The sequence below is a fragment of the Cyprinus carpio genome, chromosome B16 (genome assembly GCF_018340385.1).
Source record: "Cyprinus carpio isolate SPL01 chromosome B16, ASM1834038v1, whole genome shotgun sequence".
Classification (NCBI taxonomy): domain Eukaryota; kingdom Metazoa; phylum Chordata; class Actinopteri; order Cypriniformes; family Cyprinidae; genus Cyprinus; species Cyprinus carpio.
The window spans coordinates 20,693,108-20,712,284 of NC_056612.1; the positions used below are offsets into that span (position 1 = coordinate 20,693,108).

At 38.3% G+C, this 19,177-nt stretch overlaps 1 protein-coding gene across 2 annotated transcripts; it reads right to left on the reverse strand.

Annotated features, from left to right (window-relative positions):
* Positions 1 to 162: 162 nt before the first annotated feature.
* On the reverse strand, positions 163 to 18,422 carry LOC109055617 (phosphatidylinositol 4-kinase beta). Of its 2 annotated transcripts, XM_042741432.1 has the most exons (12): positions 18,162 to 18,422; positions 14,978 to 16,020; positions 7,707 to 7,751; positions 4,399 to 4,626; positions 4,053 to 4,280; positions 3,856 to 3,965; positions 3,663 to 3,767; positions 3,455 to 3,578; positions 2,579 to 2,844; positions 2,362 to 2,494; positions 2,121 to 2,241; positions 163 to 2,010 (listed from the first exon to the last, which is right to left on the reverse strand). In XM_042741432.1, the coding sequence occupies exons 2-12, from the start codon at positions 15,995 to 15,997 to the stop codon at positions 1,829 to 1,831; spliced, it is 2,562 nt and encodes an 853-aa protein (XP_042597366.1). In that variant the 5' UTR covers positions 15,998 to 16,020; positions 18,162 to 18,422; the 3' UTR covers positions 163 to 1,828. The 2 variants fall into 2 exon arrangements, with proteins under 2 accessions (XP_042597366.1, XP_042597367.1); XM_042741433.1 differs by lacking the exon at positions 7,707 to 7,751 and having other exon boundaries at positions 18,162 to 18,420.
* Positions 18,423 to 19,177: the final 755 nt, after the last annotated feature.

Sequence of the window (19,177 nt, forward strand, 5' to 3'; positions counted from 1 at the left end):
CTTGAAAATGTATTATTATTGTACTAAATACTATTTTTGGGGTCCGCCCAGACATACACTACACTAGAAATTCAATAGTGGTATGTATTCACATTTGCACCAAAATAAATAAATGATCAATTACAGGGCCTTGAAAGACTTTTTAAAAATATACAATTTGTGTAACGGGAACATTTAATTTATTATACAAAGGAACATTCACAAGGAAGGTTATTCACATGATCTTAAGAGCTGGTCCGTTTTACAAGTTTCAAAGGAAAGTCTGACGCTGAAACAATAGAAGTATAAAATAGTAAAGAGTAAAGATAAGCTTGTTGAAAATGTACACATCGTCTAAACTGCCCTCGCACAAGCAAACAAATTAAAGTAAATTGTGGCTCCCGCTAAGAGAATGAATTAAAACTATTAAGAGAAGCACTGATGTCACAGGGAAATAAGAGGAGGCTCAACACATGCCCAGTTTCTATGAAAATAAAGAAAAATAATAATATAAAATAAAAAAACTAGTAATTTTAGGCAGGGAATTTTATACCTGTACATGTGGAGGAAATAAAAACAAAGAAAGAATGTGTTGATTTCTCTCGTTTTTTCATAGCCCTTTCCATTTCTCCTGTGCAACAGATTCTGAACAACTCCTCTCTGTTAAAAAAAAAAAAAACAACAACTCCAGTGGCTCACAGTCACACATTTAAAAATGGCTGCCCACTTCAGGTTGAGATCAGCTGTAAGAATGCACATCATAAATTCAGGTTAGCTGTACAAACTAGCACAACTTGGATTATAATGTGTGCCAAACAAAACAACAAAATGAAATGAAATCCACAGAGAACTTTGAGAAAGTGTCATTTCATAAGTGTCATGTAAGTATATGAAATATCTGTAAAAGGGCAATAAATAGTGTTCATATCTCTCAGTCCACCATATTCCAGTCTAGACCTTTGGAAACTCTAAATAGTTTCTTTACACATTTGTTTTGACCTAGAAAACAAAGCAGGTTATTTTAATTAAGTCCTAATTATTTTACGTCGTCGTCTATCAATTCAAGACTAAAACTCTTATATGATTAGTCACTGGTTTGTGTCTTTGGTGTTTTGACATTTAACACATCCATATTGAATTAAAAAGCTTCATTAACCCTATTATGGCTCAAGCGCTTCTCACAGGGTCAAATGAGAGCACTTTAAGCAAACGTTTCATGGCTTAATCGGTCTCTGACTTGTGCGGCGCTGAGCTGAAGATCTCTTTTAAACAGTTCATGTAACACTGACTTCACAAAGCTGAACAATACAGCAATGTACTCCCTCATTTCACAATGCAATTTACAGGCTTTGATACAGCATCTCCTGTTTTCCGCCCCACTGTGTGAGTGTGTTTTGAAATTCTGAATGTTATTTATCCAAAGTATGTATAATTAGTGGCATGGCAACAAAAAAGCTGATGATGATAATCTTGGGTGTTGAAGTCAGTCAGTACACAGGTGAGTCACAGAGCAGCGTAGTGTTTAAACGAGGCACTGGAAAGCTGGATAAAATTCAACTCTGGGCATCCAGAGTTCTGCAACATGACGTTACAAAAAAAGGGAGGGTTTAAATGAAAGGAAAGGCTGTTGAAAAAAGACGACAAACAGTTACTTCACAGCTCAAGACCTCTTCAGTCAGGGTAAAAAACAAAAAAAGAACACAAAAAATCCATCTTTAAAGATAATCAGTCTGAAGGGTGCAGAAACACAAGGGTGGTTATGGGAAACGGGCGTTAGGAGTGGTTTTCAAAGTGGTGCAGCCTTTTTTCCAGTTTTAGCGCTGTAGTCCGTGTGCACCCCGGCCACCGCTCACATGATGCCGTTGGTGAGATACTGAAAGCCATCGTACAGCTTGGTAGTGATGGAACGCATGGAGCCGTCCACCATCTGCTCCACCAACACCTGCAGCTGCTCCTCCGTCAGGTTCATGTGGAAACGCTCCTTCAGGTTACGGATGGTGCTGGAGCCGTGGAAGCAGGGAAGCTGAGAACCTGCAGAGCATATAAACTGCTTTATAAGAAAAACTGAACGATAACACGTCCTCAAATGAATATAGAAAGATGAAGATGCTTCATCCCCTGAAGCTTCAGATGAAGAATACCTTGCTGCATGATTTCTACAATCTGGATGACCTTCTCCATGTGCTTGCGAGCAGCGATGAGGCCTTGGAGCATAAGCATCTTATAATAATTGAACATGTCTCCATCAAGTCCTCCCATCACCTGAAAGAGATGCACAGATTTGAACATTCTGGCCGATAATGAGAAGCTGATCATTCTTTTTAAATCCTTCTCCACATTTGATGATGACTTCCTCCTAAAAATAAACATAGCAGTGCTTACATCCACAAATTCACTGGTTAGTTTGAAGGCAGATGTCTCGAAGCCCAGGTTACGTGGAGAGCTGGAAAGGATGAAGCCAAAGTCGATGTGAATGATGTGGCCCTCAGAGTCTAGCAGGATATTTCCATTGTGCCTGACAAAAAACGAGAAAAAAATGTGGTTACAACGTATCCAAATGATCTATTTTCCGACATGATTCAAGCATCGTCTCTCTCACCTGTCCTTGACCTGCAGCAGATAGCAGATGAGACAGTAGCCAGCACAGCTCTGAACAAAGTTACGCTGAGCGGTAAGGAATTCCTCTGTATTGTAGTCCCCATGCTCTTGCCGGAAGTAGTCGAGCAATAAAAGCTGACTCTGTTTCTTCACCTGGTGAATGGACACAGCATTGACCACTGGCTCAATCATACCACTGTCTGAGGAGATGACCAGGATCTTGTAGGGCTTGATCCACAAGGGAACCCGTTCTTGCTCCCAGATAATCTAGAAGACAACAAAGATGGTGAGAAGATCCAGTATAGCAACAATGCCTAAGCAGACCTCACTTCAATAAACACTCTGTTATTTTGAACTTTCTAATCAACTAAGAATCCTGAGAATGATTTCTGAAGGATCACTTGACACTGAAGACTGGAGTCATGGCTGCTGCAATAAATGTAGCCTATTTGAGCACAAAACCTTCTTTCAAAAACCTTACCGACCCCAAACTTTTCAAAGGTAATGTGCATTAATATTTCTAAAACACAATATCCTGTAAATTAATACAGATTTAAAATGACATTAAAATGTGATGCAACTAGGGATGAACCAACATTAAAATAACGCTAACCTGCTACGTTTTTAAAAAGCTGATAAATTAAAAATTAAAACACTAAAACCTCAAATTAATTACTATAAAGTCTACAAGTGATTTTGGCATCATAACATTATAATGAACAGTGTGAAAAAATAAATTATGTAAAAAAAAAATAATAGGGGAAATGAGCGAGCACAATGAAATATACAATACTGCCCGATATCGACTATGGTACTGACATATTATGCATCCCTTGATTTAACCCCATTTTAAAAGACAAAATATGAAGAGTGCAACCTGCAGTTGTTTCAGCACTTGATAGGCGAGAAGCTCCTGTCTCAAGTCATCGCCACATTTCACAATAACAGACAGTAGACGCCAGTTGGGCAAGTGGCCATAGGGGGAGCCTTCCCTGATCCGTCTATTCAACGACACAGGAATGATTAAATCAGACTCAACAAACGAATGAACCAACCGTCCTTGGCGGAGAATGTCATACACATACCTCACTTTCTCCTGCCATGGTTCCTTTAAGGCTACAGCTGAGGGATCCTCTGGGTCCCTCTTAAATGTGGTGGGGGTGTGGGCGAGTTGCTCAGACAGGCGTCGTCTGAGATAACAAAAACATTCCAGTTAAATAAAATTAGTATTGTATTTCTCACTGTTTGGAAGTATTGATGCATTATCTCCAAGTGTACCTGATATCTCCAGCTGCAATAAAAATAGGTTCCTTGCTCTCCTGGCTGGTGATGCTATCTACCGAGAACTGGGAAATGTTGTCATAACTGTTGGTGTGGATCTCTGGAAGCTTAAGGACCAAAAAAAAAATAAAGGTCAGTTCTCAAACACCAGTAAATTTGTAGATGTTGCCCTTATAGTCTCTCTGTGTGAGTACCTCCACTTGCAGCTCTCCGATGTCATCTACAGACCATGCCTCATCATCGTTGTCGTAATTGGGAACCGTGGAGAAGCTGCTGGCACGCTGGTCAGGTGTAATGCCACAATCGGGAAGATTCTCTACGGATCGCGTACTGCGGATCCGTGTTTCTGGGATTCTCACCGGCACACTTGACGTTTCAAAGTTCTCACATTCCAGAACTTCTACGTAGATAAGGTAAGGTGCCTGAAAAAGCATAGTTTAACCATTTTTAGACATGAAATTAGGAAAGAAGGAGTCTTTCAAGACCCAGTAGAACAAAGAAACTTCAAAAATGTAAATTCTTTTCTCAGCAGAACTTTACCTTATCCTTCGAGTTGAGCACGACGGCCTGCGTGTGGGGTACACGCACCACGTGATGGTCAAAGGCAGCTGTGGGCAGCCAGACCCGGGCAGGCAGCTTGTGGTTGAGTAGGGACAGCTCTGAGATGAGCCTCTGGGTCTTCTGTTCTTTAGTGGGCAGAGTGGCCAGTCTCTTCCCGATCCCCATGAGAGACTTAATGAACTCTCTCTGAGGAGTCAGACGCACAGGCTGAGAGCGAATGAAGATTGAGAGAGGAAATGAAAGATGATGGGAAAAGAGAGAAAAGTCATTTTAACACACAAAATGAAACATATGCAAACAGATTTGGAAATTATTCTAACAAAAAGGGCTGCATGATATAAAAATTACAAATTAATTTTAAAAAGTACCACTGATTTAAAAATGGCACGATACCAATATTTCACAAATTTTGTGACCTGATAACAATGTGCTGATATTCAGCACAGTTTGGATATTCAGGCGGTGTGATGTGAAGCATAAAGGCTAAGTTAAAGGGATAGTTCACCCAAAAATGAAAACAGTCAGTAATTACTCAGCCTCATGTTGTTCCCAACCCGTAAGACTTTCATTCATCTTCGTAACACAAATTAAGATATTTTTTTTTTTTAATAAAAACTGAGAGCTTTCTGACTCCATATAGACAGCAACGCAACTACCACATTCAAGGCCCAGAAAGGTAGTAAGGACATTGCTAAAATAATCCATGTGACATCAGTGGTTCAACCATAATTTTATGACATGAAGAGAATACTTTTTGTGCAAAAATAATGACTTTATTCAACAATTTCTTCTCTTCTGTGTCAGTCTTCGACACACGTTCATGAGAGTACTATGCCGCATGCGCGGAAGAAGAGAAAATGTTGCACAAGTATTCTCATAGCATCATAAAATTAAGGTTGAACCACTGATGTCAAATGGACTATTTTAACAATGTCTTTACTACCTTACTGGGCCTTGAACGTGGTAGTTGTGTTGCTGTCTGTCTATACAGAGTCAGAAAGCTCTCAGATTTCATCAAAAATATCTTAATTTGTGTTCTGAAGATGAACAAAGGTCTTAAGGGGTTGGAATGAAATAAGGGTGAGTAATTAAAGGGATAGTTCACGCAAAAATTACAATTCTGTCATTATTTTCTCATTTACCCTCATGTCGTTCCAAACCTGTAATACCTTCGTTCATCTTAGAAACGCAAATTAAGATATTTTTGATGAATTCTGAGACCTCTCTGACCCTTCCACAGACAGCAAGGATCCTAACACAATCAAGGCTCAGAAAGCAAGGACAAGGTTAAAATAATCCACATGAAAAAAGTGGTACAAAATTAATCACATCAATCCACTATAATACTTCAACACACCAAAAAAAAAAAAACAATTTGTCTCCTTCACGTCACCCTAAAGCACCATTTTAGAGAATATCACATACGTAAACAACGTATGCTGTTCTGTGTCAGCAGCACCGTATGCGGATACGTTGTTTACGTTCAGATCAAAGCGTAATCAACATAGCTTTGTAAAATGGTGGTTGAACCACTGATGTCACGTGAATAATTTTAACAATGTCCTTGCTACGTTTCTGGACCTTGATCGTGTGAGGATCCTTGTTGTCTGTGGGAGGGTCAGAGAGCTCTCGAAATTCATCAAAAATATAGGTATTACTGGTTTGGAACGACAAGAGGGTGAATAATTAATGACAGTTTTCATTTTTGGGTGAACTATCCCTTTAAAGACAGAATTTTCATTTTGGGTGAACTATCTCTTTAAAGGTCATGTGTCATTTTTTCCAATGTTAAAACACTCCTAACCTAGCTAAATGGCGGAGTATCAGAGCTGGTATCATACCAAAGCCTACAATTTTGGAGCCGACCGTACATCCAGTCTAAACCAGTCACTGATTTTTCTATGGATGAGTTATTGCACATGAATGTGTGGAGCAGTGCTCAAAACTGCTAAAAATCTGCATGCATGATCGGCACAGCATTCTTAACTCAAAGTGAAGCATGGACAAAAAACTAATCAGAAATGGTGAGAGAGAGTGTTTTAGCAACAGCTGACCACAGGGTTGAGCAAGCGAGTCATGAATGAATAGCATCACCTGAAATGAGGAAAAAGTATTAAAACAAATACATAAGGTCATCCAAGGACAGGAAAATGTGGAGAAAGACTCATCAAACTCCTCCACATGTGCGACCTATGGTCCACTGATGTCAGATTATACATGGATATCTGTAATCCATATAGAACGGGTTACAAAAACATGACCTTTTTTTTTTTTTAAAGAACTAAGAATACTACTTAATCCTTTGCAAATATTCAAAAGAACACCCAAAACACCAATGGAAAGAACTCATTCCACCAAATTAAAACACTTTCCAGAAAATTCTCTCCTTTGCCAAGGTTTACAAACTCTCTGTAAGAAAGCAAAGGTCTTGATCACAGAACCCAAAACAAATCTAACTGTCCCATCTATATTAACATTATTAAAGTCAAAAGCTCTTACACTTAGACATTGATTGATTAAATAAGAGAATGAGAGAAAAATGTCACATCCAAATAATTATTACAGCTAAAACTGAAAAGAACAACCACACAAAGAACAAGTGTTTGCAAGCATGCCATCAGTTCACAGATGAAGAATTGTCTTCACGTGAATATGCAACATCCAACAGACATTTTATACAAATAAGGTACAAACTGTTGTATTATTACTTTAAGAAGTAATGGCCCAAATCCTACATCCACTGGAGAATTCTAAGATATGCTACATATAATATAAGACTAACTGTAGTTTTTTATTATTATTATTAAATTGAAGTGATGACTATCATGTAACCCTGTTCCTGAACGGTTAAAAAAAGATAAAATATTTTTCTCAAAAATTTTTTTTTAAATAATAACAATAAAACTGGGGTTTTAAACTCTATTCAGTCACCAAAAAGGGTTGCAAAAACAATTATAATAAAAAAATTAAGTAATAAAAATCATTGCAAACAGTACAATAAATAGAAAATAAGTGATAATTTAAATAACACCTTACATCTAGTTTTGTCTCCAGAAGTTGACACCTTATTGAAAAAAAGGACATTAAGATTAAGAATTTCACAACCTATTTGTACCTTTTCATGTAAAATGCCAATACTACGCCCAATTTGTGACATTTGATAACATGATTGCAAATCTTGAAGGCACACATTTGAAGGAATCTGTGGAGTCAGCCCCCGCCTGCAAACAAACACAGCCATCATCCCACTACGCACAGAGGAGCGTTATTAGATGTGAGAGACTTACTGTACCAGCCTCTAGCGTGAGACTGTCGGAGCTGGAGCTCAGATCCTGGGAAAAGGAAGAGCAGGGAAGGGGGAGTCATAGTGCAAGAGCAAGGGAGGGTGGAGGGGGTCAGAACAAGACAAAAACACATCTCAAGGTTACACTCATCCCATCTGTTTGAGCAGCAGGGCCTGGCCATGACTCCGCAGGCCTGAAAAAATGACTGTGTCATGTTTATCTCTGGCTGCTGATGGTGACTGGGAGCCGCTCTGATCAAACCCATGTAAAGCACCGTGATGGTGGTGAGGACAAGATGAGGGATTACACGAGACACACACGTATCTATACACACTCCTCCAGCAAGGCCGCGCCTCACTGCTGGATTACTTTTATCATCTAAATATTAAAATAAAATGGCCATGATTTAGAAACCCAACCATAAACCCTTATCAGAAAATGACATTTACGCAATAGCCATTATGGGGTGGATTGCCAGACGCACACTCCCAAAGATCCTGGATCATACCGATTATGGCACTATACAAAAAAAACCCCTGTAGATCAGCAAATCAGAAGATATTTAATGTTTAATGTACTGTAATGAGACCCAGAACTTTCAACCAATGAGTTTTCACATTGGGTGTGGTAATTCCACAGAAATAACTGTCACTAATCACAGCTGTTTTAATTGCTTGCTGATATATCACGCCAAGTTTGGTTAAGACAGTGCTAAGCATGAAAACTTATTTCAACAACTACTATCCTCCTGTTAATTATCCAAATAATAATAATAGTACTGTACTTCTATATTATTATTATCATTATTATCATAATAATGACATACGTATAGTCTATATTACTGCAAAATGGAGTGGTAGGCTGGAGTGTGTGGACATGAGACACAGATACACAAGTTATGCTAACGGCACTGTTCATTATTGCATTAACCTCCAGACTGCATGAATTAATCATGCTTTTACTCACATGACACACACTGTGTGTTCCTGCTCACTAACACTCTGCAAAAAAAAAAAAAAAAAAAAAAAAAAAAAAAAAAAAAGAGGCCACGAACATAAAATGTTTTACTTCCTGCCAGATACTAAAGCAGTAAGCCAAAAAAGTCTGCATTACAGTGGTTTTGCAATGGTTAAATAGTGTTGACAACAACAATGCCAAATAGGATTCAAATATTCAATAAATAATAGCATGTACTGATAATTTATTTACTATAATATATATAAAAAAAAATCAAAATACAGTAAAGCAGTACAAATTCAAAATATTACATTTTTAAATATCTGTGCTCTATTTAAATATATATAAAATTTATTCCTGAGATGGCAAAGCAGAATTTTCAGTCTTCAGTGTCACATGATGCTTTGGAAATCATTCCAATATGCTGATTGGGAGCTCAAGTAACATTTCTTGTTAAAAACTGCTGCCTAATATTTTTGTGGAAACCATACAATTTTTTTCAGTAATCTTTGATAAATAGAAAGATCTGAAGGACAGCATAAATTTCAAACAAAAATCTTTTGTAACAATGAACAATGTTTTTTCTCTCACATTTGATCAATCTAATGTGTCCCTGCTGAGCAAAAAAATTAAAATCTGTCATTTTATTTTGTGGTCTACTTCTCGCTATTAACAAACCATTAACTATGACTTTTGCCTCAATAAACTCCTAATTTGCTGCTTGCATGCTATTAATGGTTAGTAAGATAGTTAAAAGGATACTCCACCCCAAAATGAAAATTTTGTCATTAATCACTTACCCCAGTGTCGTTCCAAACCCGTAAAAGCTTTGTTCATCTTCAGAACCCAATTTAAGATATTTTGGATGAAAACCTGTGACTGTCCCATTGACTGCCAAGTAAATAACAGTGTCATGGTCCATAAAAGGTATGAAAGTCGTCGTCAGAATAGTCCATCTGCCATCAGACGTGCAATCTGGGTTATATGAAGCACCGGGAACACTTTTTGTAAGCAAAGAAAACAAAAATAACGACTTTATACAACAATTCCTTTGTCAACAGTCTCCTCTTTGTCTCTCCATATCATCGTATGCTGTGTATGCTCTTCTGTATCATCCGCGCCACAAGGAGGCGCTGTTTTCTTTCAAATCAAAGCTGAAAAAGCAAAAGGTGTTCCCGTCGCTTCATATAACCCAGATTGCACGTCTGATGGCAGATGTATTCTGACGACGACTTTCATACCTTTTATGGTCCATGACACTATTGTTTACTTGGCAGTCTATGGGACAGTCACAGGCCTCCCGGTTTTCATCCAAAATATCTTAAATTGTGTTCCGAAGATGAACGAAGCTTTTACGGGTTTGAAACAACATGTGGTTAATTTATTAATGACAAAATTTTCATTTTAGGTGAAGTATCCCTTTAAGTTTAGGTATTGTGTAAGATTAAGGATGTAGAATATGGTCATGTAAAATATGTGCTTTAGAAGTACTAATAAACAGCCAATATGTTGATAATAGGCATGCTAATAACTAACAACTTAAAAGATTAGTTCACCCAAAAATTAAAATTAGGTTGCATTTTACTCACCCCCAAGGCATCCTAGGTGAATGTAACTTTATGTCTTCTTTCAGACAAATCCAGTTGGAGTTATATTTAATGGAAGGGCGCTTTTTATTTCACGTCTTTTGGACTGAAGGAATGCAACATCCACTGAGTGCCATGAAACCGCTTGAAAGATCAAAGACAATTTTTAATATAACTCTGACTGGATTCATCTGAAAGAATAAAGTCTTTTACACCTAGGACGCCTCAGGGTTGAGTAAAACACAGCCTAATTTTCATTTTTGGGTGAACTCGGTCCCTATACTAAAGAGTTATCAAAAAAATCTTACTCAGCCAAAATGTTTGAACGGTAGTCTATATTACAAAGATTTCACCTATAAATGGCTTAAAAAAATGGAATACAAAAAAAAAAAAAAAAACTAATAATACAAAATAATATAATTGTTTCTGCAAGGGCCAAAACTATGAACTATGAAAACATCCTGATTGTTGAGCCCTGGTCTATGATGCACTAGTTGGTTATGCAAATAAACAACTCCACACAACCCAGCTGGCTGCATTAAATAAAGTGCAGGCACAGTGAGCACTGAAGCCTGACTAGCCCCTAAATCAGAAAACTGCCCCTTAACATCCTGCAACTGAGAAAAGTAAGACTCTACCCTTCCCTTCTGCAATCTTGAAAACGATACCACAGCATCCAAGCCAGATCTGCCAGGCTTCTTCCCCCACAGCGTATGATCATTGGCCACCTAAGCTGCTTGCCACCCACCTGAAACTCAATGGATCCACACTCATAATTACAACCCTGCATTGGCCACTAATAAACATACTTTGCATTCAACTTGCATGGACCAAACTCTGTTCGCCAGGGCTGTGTTACAGCTGTTGAACAGCTGTCATGTCTCAGTTCTCAGGGAGTGTCAAACAGCGGTCTTGCTCTAATTTTCAGGGAGTATCAACAGCTGTCATGTTTACTTGTACCTCATCCAGCAAAGTCACTTAACAATTCAGTCTTGTTTATGTGGTCATGTGTTTTGTGGAGGCAACTCTTGCACAAGCAAGCACCACTCAGAAAATGTACAAAAAATAATAATAATAATGCTGATTACCACTAAAAATAATTGACTCATCCCCTTTTTTTTTTTTATTATAATTTTTTTCATAAAAAGCAAGAATAAAGGTTACCATAACTTATAATGGGTCAGTTTTTGATGAATAAAAAGCAGAAATTTGATATTTTTTTATAAATCACTTCCACTAATTATCATGTTAAAACTGTTTTGCTGAGCTGTAAAGTTGTCATCATTCTTATGGTCATTTTAGGGGTTTAGACATTACATTATATATACAGATAAAAATCGAGACAAAAAAGTTAGTTATTTAGTATTTTAGTCCCACTAAAATCATGTCAAAACACACATTATTTACAACTTGCAGCTATATTATTGAAACAATGAGTATTTTAATATGATCGAAAAATTTCCTCCATCCATTTCCATTGTAAATGCTGCACCGTAAACCAGATTTATGCTCTGGTTGAATTGGCATGATGGGGGGGAAAGAGTCATCAGTCCTCATAACCAAACAGGGGTCCAAATTCCACATGATAACACATAGTGGACTTTCTCTCAAGGCAAATCTCTGTCCTGACAAGCTTTCAAAAAAAGAGGGAGATGATAAGCCTGGTTTTATCTTTCTAAATTAAATCTTCACTGTTTAGACAAAGAAAATCCAGCAGACCTAAATATTTACATGATTAGGTTGAAAAACTACAGCTTAAATGTGGAAATAAAATCACAGTAGATCGGTTAACTTATCAGTGACGTTTGTATGTGATATAAGATAAGGCTCTGAACCCTTTCCACCAATAGAAAAATAAGCATGACACAATGCTCAAACGACCAAGAAAAGCTGTCTTTTTTTCTTTTTAAAAGGCACATCCGTTTCCAATATAACATTTTGGGATTTTCATTTACATCATGAGCAAATCTATACTGACTAATGTTTGTTCAGGCTTAACGCAATTCACATTAGACACCTACACTGCACTTCATAAGGTGGAGATGAAACCACAAAGTGGCATTCCTACGTTAACACCTTCGGCTCTCAAAAGAAGTTCGCTGAAGTGTGTAAACAGTGTGGAGGAGTTGTGGAGCAACGCATTTCATAATAGCTGATCTTTACTCCATTTACCAGTGGAGTGGCTCACTGCCATGTGAATGGCGACATCGCTGTTGCCATAGCAGCACATGCTGCACCAAAGATCACGTTCGGAGGAAGAGGGAAGGGAAGAAACTATGCAGGAAGATAAAAGAGGAAGGCGAGTGATCATGTACACATGCTTGAACGTCAGAACAGAGGGTGTGTGCTGTGCGACTGAAGGTTAAAATGAAGAAAATCGGAAGGGAGCTCTAAAGTTACTTATCACAATAGAACTTGATCCATGGTAGGTTCTGCCCTACAGTTTTACTGATACACTACTCTGGACACACTAAAGGTAATGGCCATGTCAATATGATCTATACTAAAATCCAGGCTGTGGAAAAGCTATTACATAAACTGTAATCTTACTATAAATTAGACATTGACATATTGGCTAGACCAATTAAAGAGTCTATTTCAATTTTAATACCAATTTTGCCAATTGGGTTTATGATTGGCTAAGACAAGCTAAGGACACACATCTATAAAAACCACAGTGACACCCACAAATGAATTAATATCCTTATTGACATATTTACATAAAATGTAAATGTGAGCAATACACTAATGTTTGGGGTCAGTGTAATAATTGTTTTTTAATTAAATGAAAACTTTTATTCAGAAAGGATGCATTAAACTGATCAAAGTGACAAGTAAAGAAAGTAAAGAAAAGTCTTCTTTTATAAATAAATATGGTAGTTTTATCTTTCTATTCATGAAAATAAAATTAAAAATACTGAAAAAATGCATCACGGTTTCCACGGAAATATTAAGTAGAACTTTTAACATGGATAGAAAAAATAATATTAATAATAGATAATAATAGAACATTTTTCTTGAGCAGCAACTCAGCCTATTAGAATGATTTTTGAAGGATCATGTGACACTGAAGACTTGAGTAATAATGTCTGCTGAATCAGACCATCAGGGGAATAAATTACATTTCAAAATAATATTTAACAAAACAACAAACAAAAATCTTACCATTTAAAACAAAGCTCACTTCTGAGTGGTGTATTTATATAGTATGTATAGCAGATATTTGCTCATTTGGTTAATTAAAATGCTAAAAATGAAAATCCTGTCATTAATTACTCTCATGTCATTCCTAACCCATAAGACCTTTGTTCATCTTCAGAACACAAATTAAGATATTTTTGATTAAATTTGAGAGCTTTCTGACCCTTTCTTATGGGTCTTAGGGGTTTCATTTTTGGGGGAACTATCGCTTTAATGTCAGCCTGACAGTTACCTGGAATCTCCTGTGATAAAAGAATAATCTGATCCATGTCGTACAAACAGGATCTAATCTGTCTGTCACATTGACCTCGGATCTAATCCTGCAACTGTATCGCAATGTGCCACTTATTAGCAGTATGAGAGGTGATTTGTTAATGGCATGAGCCCTTAGGACTACCATCATGACTGTGCAAATGAACACAAAGAGAGAGGGCCTGTCTTAACAGAAGAGCTGCAGAGCTGTTATCATTCTTCTGGGAATCAGTGAGCAGTGGTAGTTAATTATTTTCTTAGAGCAAAAACAAAAATCTCTTCATCCCCCTGCAGGCTTCAGCCTTCACTGTGATTAGAGCTGAAAATTTACATTTATAGGTGCCACGTGGCAGACCAACTCAAACACACTAAAAGATGACATCTTGGTTTAAAAACCTAACTACGCATCTAGACAGCATTTTAAAGTCTTGATGAAATGGAAACAGTGACAGATCTTTTCTCCCATATTGTGACTTACATATGAATGAAACGTACTGTGGAAAATGAAAAACAATATAGGGTTGGAAGTTGGAACTTGGGTCTATTCATCTGTTGTTGATCGGATGAAGGCAGATCTTTATGTGAGCTTGCAGTCGATTGTAAAAAACAAAAAAAGTGGCAGGACTAAATTATTGGAGAAGTCCTGCAAACATCACCATAAAGAAATCTGTTGTTTCAGTGGAAAGGGAGTTTTGTCCTTCTAATTAAAAATTATGAGGTCAAAGCAACTTCAAAACATATGCATGGATGAAACACTCACAATTAGATTAATAACCTGCGTTTAGAAAATAGCAAGATACATTTCATTTCAACATTTCTAACGATGCTTATTAGATGTCAAAATGAATTGCATGCTAACATAAAAGTATATCAGAATCATTTGTAAGCTGACTCTTCTATGCTTTTTATGTAGCACTATATTTTGTAGTTGTTACCTATGAAAATCAGTCACTTTTTAGGTTCCATTTCAGTTAGGATGCTGCCTAGGAAGGAAGTTCACATTGCTCATCCATCTGCCATTAAAGTAACTATATGAATATTTCTTTTACAGAGCTTTTCTGAGTGTCAGCACCACATCAAGTGGAACATCGACACGCCTTTTCCAGTGCAGCCATAGAAACCATACAAATCTGAGTTGTTTGCCTTCTGCATTTGCATGAAACAGCTGAGAAACAACATCTGTGGGAGGTGGAAGCGACGGCCAGAGATGGATCATCTAAAAGCAGCTCACATATTACTAACTAGGTAAGCAAGCATGTGACGTAACAGGTGTCTCACCTCATCCTGGCTGGTCTCTACTTTGGGGTTGCTTGCAGTTCTCTTTAGGTTGCTGCTGAGGCTGATGCTGACGGTGGCGTCGGATTTGGAGCGTTGGTGGGTGCGTTTTGAGGGTGAGAGGCTGTGTTCGCTCATGCCCTGACCATGATGGAGGGGTGGGGGGCAGGAAGGGGGAGGCTGCGGCACCTCCCTGCGGATGCGCTGGCTGGAGGGCTTGAGCTCATCTGACAGGATGAGTTTACGCAGTTTGGTGCCACGGGAGTGGCGCTGCGTGGAGATGTGCATGTCAGAAGAGTAGGCCCCCAGCAGCCAGGCGCACTGCAGGGAGAAATTGATGCTTTGCCGGCAGCGGTACACCACGTAGGGCTTGATGGCGTCGCCCACATCCTCGTCCATGTGGATGTACATATTGAGCAACTGGGGCAAGTAGAAGTCCACTTCTTCGTTCCGGAAGCTGAAGAGTCGATTGCCGATGTAGGCTTGCACGCCGGGCTCCTTAGAATTGTAAAGATAGGAGATGGCCATGGAGATGTCAAACAGCTTGGACTCAAAGAGCCGCAGGAGCCAGGACTGCTTGGATGAGTTGTTCTTTTGTCGGCGCCGCACGTTCTTCACAGGCTCCGCTTCCTCCTGGCTGATCTTGGGAGGTTTTCCTCCATCTGTGGACTCGGGGTGTGCTGTACCGTTCACTAAAACTGGCTCTGAGCTGGCTGAAGATACTTCTCCATCTGCCTTCAGGAACTTCACCTTTTGAAGAACTTCCTGGCAGGCTTTCTTAGCCACCTCGGTATCGATGACTAGGCTGAGTTCGCCCACTCCCTCGGATATGACATCTAGAGGGGGGCTGGATGTAGGCAGGCCTTCACTGGTGCTCGGGCTGGAGCTGGTGAGGGGACGAGTGCCAGAGGAAGGAGATGAGGGCAGGGACAGCGAGGAGGTGGAGGAGTTGGAGGAAGCGGATGGGCTCTGCTGTAGCTCCTCAAGCTGGGCAGGGGAGAGCTCCAGCTCTGTGTCACCCATGGCCACACACTCTCAGGCCACCGCTAAACACAGAGAGACAACAAAACACACCATCAGCAAGCGAGCTTTAGTAATGACAACAGCGTGGCAAAACAATGCATTTAAATGCATTTACAATGCTGTAATGTGAAATGTAATAATGTAATAATATTTCACAATATGAATGTTTTTCCTGTATTTTTGTTTAAAAAAATCATGCTTGGTGAGCATAAGATACTTCTTTCAAAAACATTAAAATAGTCTAAGCAATCCCCAACTTTTGAATGGTGTTGTACATGCTGGTGAAAGCAAACAAACATTTAAGACATTTAATAGGGTCAGTTTGATTTCATTTTGCCTTTAAAATATCAACTTGCATACAGGCCTAAAAGTCTGAGAAATCGGAGAACAAAAAGAACTTCCATAATGAACTGTTACCACAAACTGAAGTTTTGCCCAACATGTGACCGCACACATTGTAAACAGCCATTCAAATATAAAATTCACAATAACCCAGAGGAACAGGCTTTACTAAGCGCCACTTCCCCAGGGTCACGACGTCCCACTGATCCACAGCTACGCAGGACAGCGCCATAATCCGCCTCCAGCAGATTACCTCACCATTACCAGCAGGCCAATATCAGATAAAGCAAAGCATCAGTCTCAGATTCCACAAAGCTGCTACATTATAAAAAACCCACTGTGCTTAAAACAGATCAGACTGTCAGAAAGATTTCAGTTCACCATATAAAGCTCAGTCAGTCACCTCTAGAAGTACCCGAGGTTCTACTTTCAACAGTAGTGATGGAAAGTCCATAAGTAGACAATGGAAAGTCAGATAACTTTAGCTAAATAAAACACAAATCAGCTTGAGCAAAACTGTTTGTTCTTAGACCACTGGTATTTGAGACCAGGAACAGAAACTGTAACAGATGAAATCAAAACTGATTCTGAAAGCGATGTCAAATGGTGGAGAATGAGTCAGCCTTGACGAAGATGCCCGCTCTCCTCTCACATGCTGATTTCAACTCTGGTGGATGGTTTACTCTAAACAGACAGTCTGTATGTTGTTCTAGCTCTTTCTCCAAGTTAAATCCTGTGAAACTGAAAAACACTGCTCTACAACAAGCCTCAGCTGATAACAGTAAGAGTTGCAACACTGATTCACCCAATCAACCCACAAGCACAGGCCTAGTTCTATTGTTCGGCATCAAAATGTTTCACTGAACCTCTCCAGTTGCAATGGAAAGAGCAAAATTCAATCAGCCTTTGCCCTGAAATGTGAGAGGAAGACACCGTGATCTAGAGGAACACGAAACATGTAGACCATGAACGATCAGTCTCAAGAGTCCCCTTATGCCAACACCAACAACACTTTCCACAATCCAAAACCATTATTTCTATTTGATGAAACCCTTGAGTAACTAGATTACAAGACTGTCACAGTATAAATAAACTATGCTGCAATCCAATAATCTTGATATCAAACACACTGAAATAAAATCAACAAACTTGCAGCCGAGTGTGTAAAGACAATCGGTAGCTATAATTTGGATTGATGTGATGCATCAACTGGTTCGATCAGGACATATAATGATCTAGATTAACTAAATCAACAACGATGAACTAGTTAATCAATCTGCCATAAAAACATACTTTCAATGTTATTTCTTTTTATGTTACGTACGTTAACGTTAGTTGAAAGTCTACAGATAACTGAGAGCACAAGCACATCGAGCTAAATATTTGCAGTTATGGCTGCCAAACCTCCTAATGACACCTATATTTAAACTCTGATCAGCTTAATAATCAAAACATTACTTGTTTTGTCCTATTTCAGACGTTAAAAAGTCTATCAGTCAGATGACTTTTGCACTCAAAGTTAGCATCTGAGCATGTTTAGCGGAGACCTTTAAGAGACACGTCGACTACTTTTCTTTCTTGTAGGGCTCAAAGAGATTTTTCCTTCAAAACAGTATAATAGTACATGTGCTGAACAACAACATAATTTACTTAACGCTAGTTACTATTAAATGTTTAACGGTTATGAAGGCCTGAAAGGATAAGCCTCATAAAAACACAAACGGATGCTACACTTAGCCAAGCAGCTAACGCAACGTCTCTACTTTAGAACGTTCTTCTGCTTTTGAACCGACCCAAGGAAACATAAAAACATAGGACTTACCTCAAAATAAACCGGGTGAAGGTTTAAATGATAGGTTTAGCTGTATTTTAACTGCCCCATTTGGGAGCTGCGTTTCTCCTGTTGCTGAATAACCGGTGTGGTTCGCTAAGAAAGTGAGTGGAGAGATGACACGCCGGGGCTGCCCACATCAACTGCCTGATTCCAGCATACAACACATACAGCCTTGAGCCTCAAAACACGGAGAGAGCTGCCTACCAAGACAACATTCTTGGGCATTTAGGCAATGCCAACAAATGCTGTCTAAGCAGGATCCCACAGCTAAAGAGGGTGATAAACATTGTACATGCTTGCTGTTCTTTTATAGAACGTTTAAACATTTTTGAAAGGGTTAAAAACATTAGCTGTTGTAAACTCAAATAAACTGAACCTAGTCGTTTGCCTCTCAATTATATAAGAATTATATAACAATTGCTAATATTTTTATATTACACTTTTTACAATTATTATTATTTTATAAAATGTATGCGTGTGTGTATAATCAGGTTGAGTCAATAGATGACATTTAATTTGATATTTGATGCATATTACAGTTTTTACTAACCATTTTACATATTCTTCTTATTTAGAGTTGTACTGTAGTTATTTATAATTACATAATGCTGTAAAAAAAAAACATACAAACAAAAAAACAAAAACAACACACATACTTTTTAAGTAAGTTTAAGTAATATTTGTCCCTGTCTTCAGACTTGGAGAGATAACTTTTTATGCTTGTGCACTTCAATGGCAATTAACAAAACTGATCCAAGTTGTGCTGTAATTCCTTGTGTTTGTTGTTAAACAAAATTGAATTTCTCTTTTTCTGCATCTTGATAAGAAAAGCATGCCTCAAAAATAACAGAAATATTTACTCCCGTTTTTACACTTACATGTCCATATTGTTCTTTGAGGGTTTCTTAAGCACTGAAACTCAAAATACTCTAATTGCTTTGTTTTAGAATGTATTCCTAATACAATATTTTAAAATGTGTGCACTCGCACCACGTGTTTAAAAT

Bases quoted from the DNA above. Each gene is read 5' to 3' on its own strand.
- LOC109055617 (XM_042741432.1), bottom strand. From the start codon at position 15,997: ATGGGTGACACAGAGCTGGAGCTCTCCCCTGCCCAGCTTGAGGAGCTA. The intron at 2,495-2,578 runs GTGAGAGAGACG...GTTTTTTGTCAG, and splicing joins CTGCTGCAGGTCAAGGACAG to GCACAATGGAAATATCCTGC. The intron at 2,242-2,361 runs GTAAGCACTGCT...CATCTCTTTCAG, and splicing joins TAACCAGTGAATTTGTGGAT to GTGATGGGAGGACTTGATGG.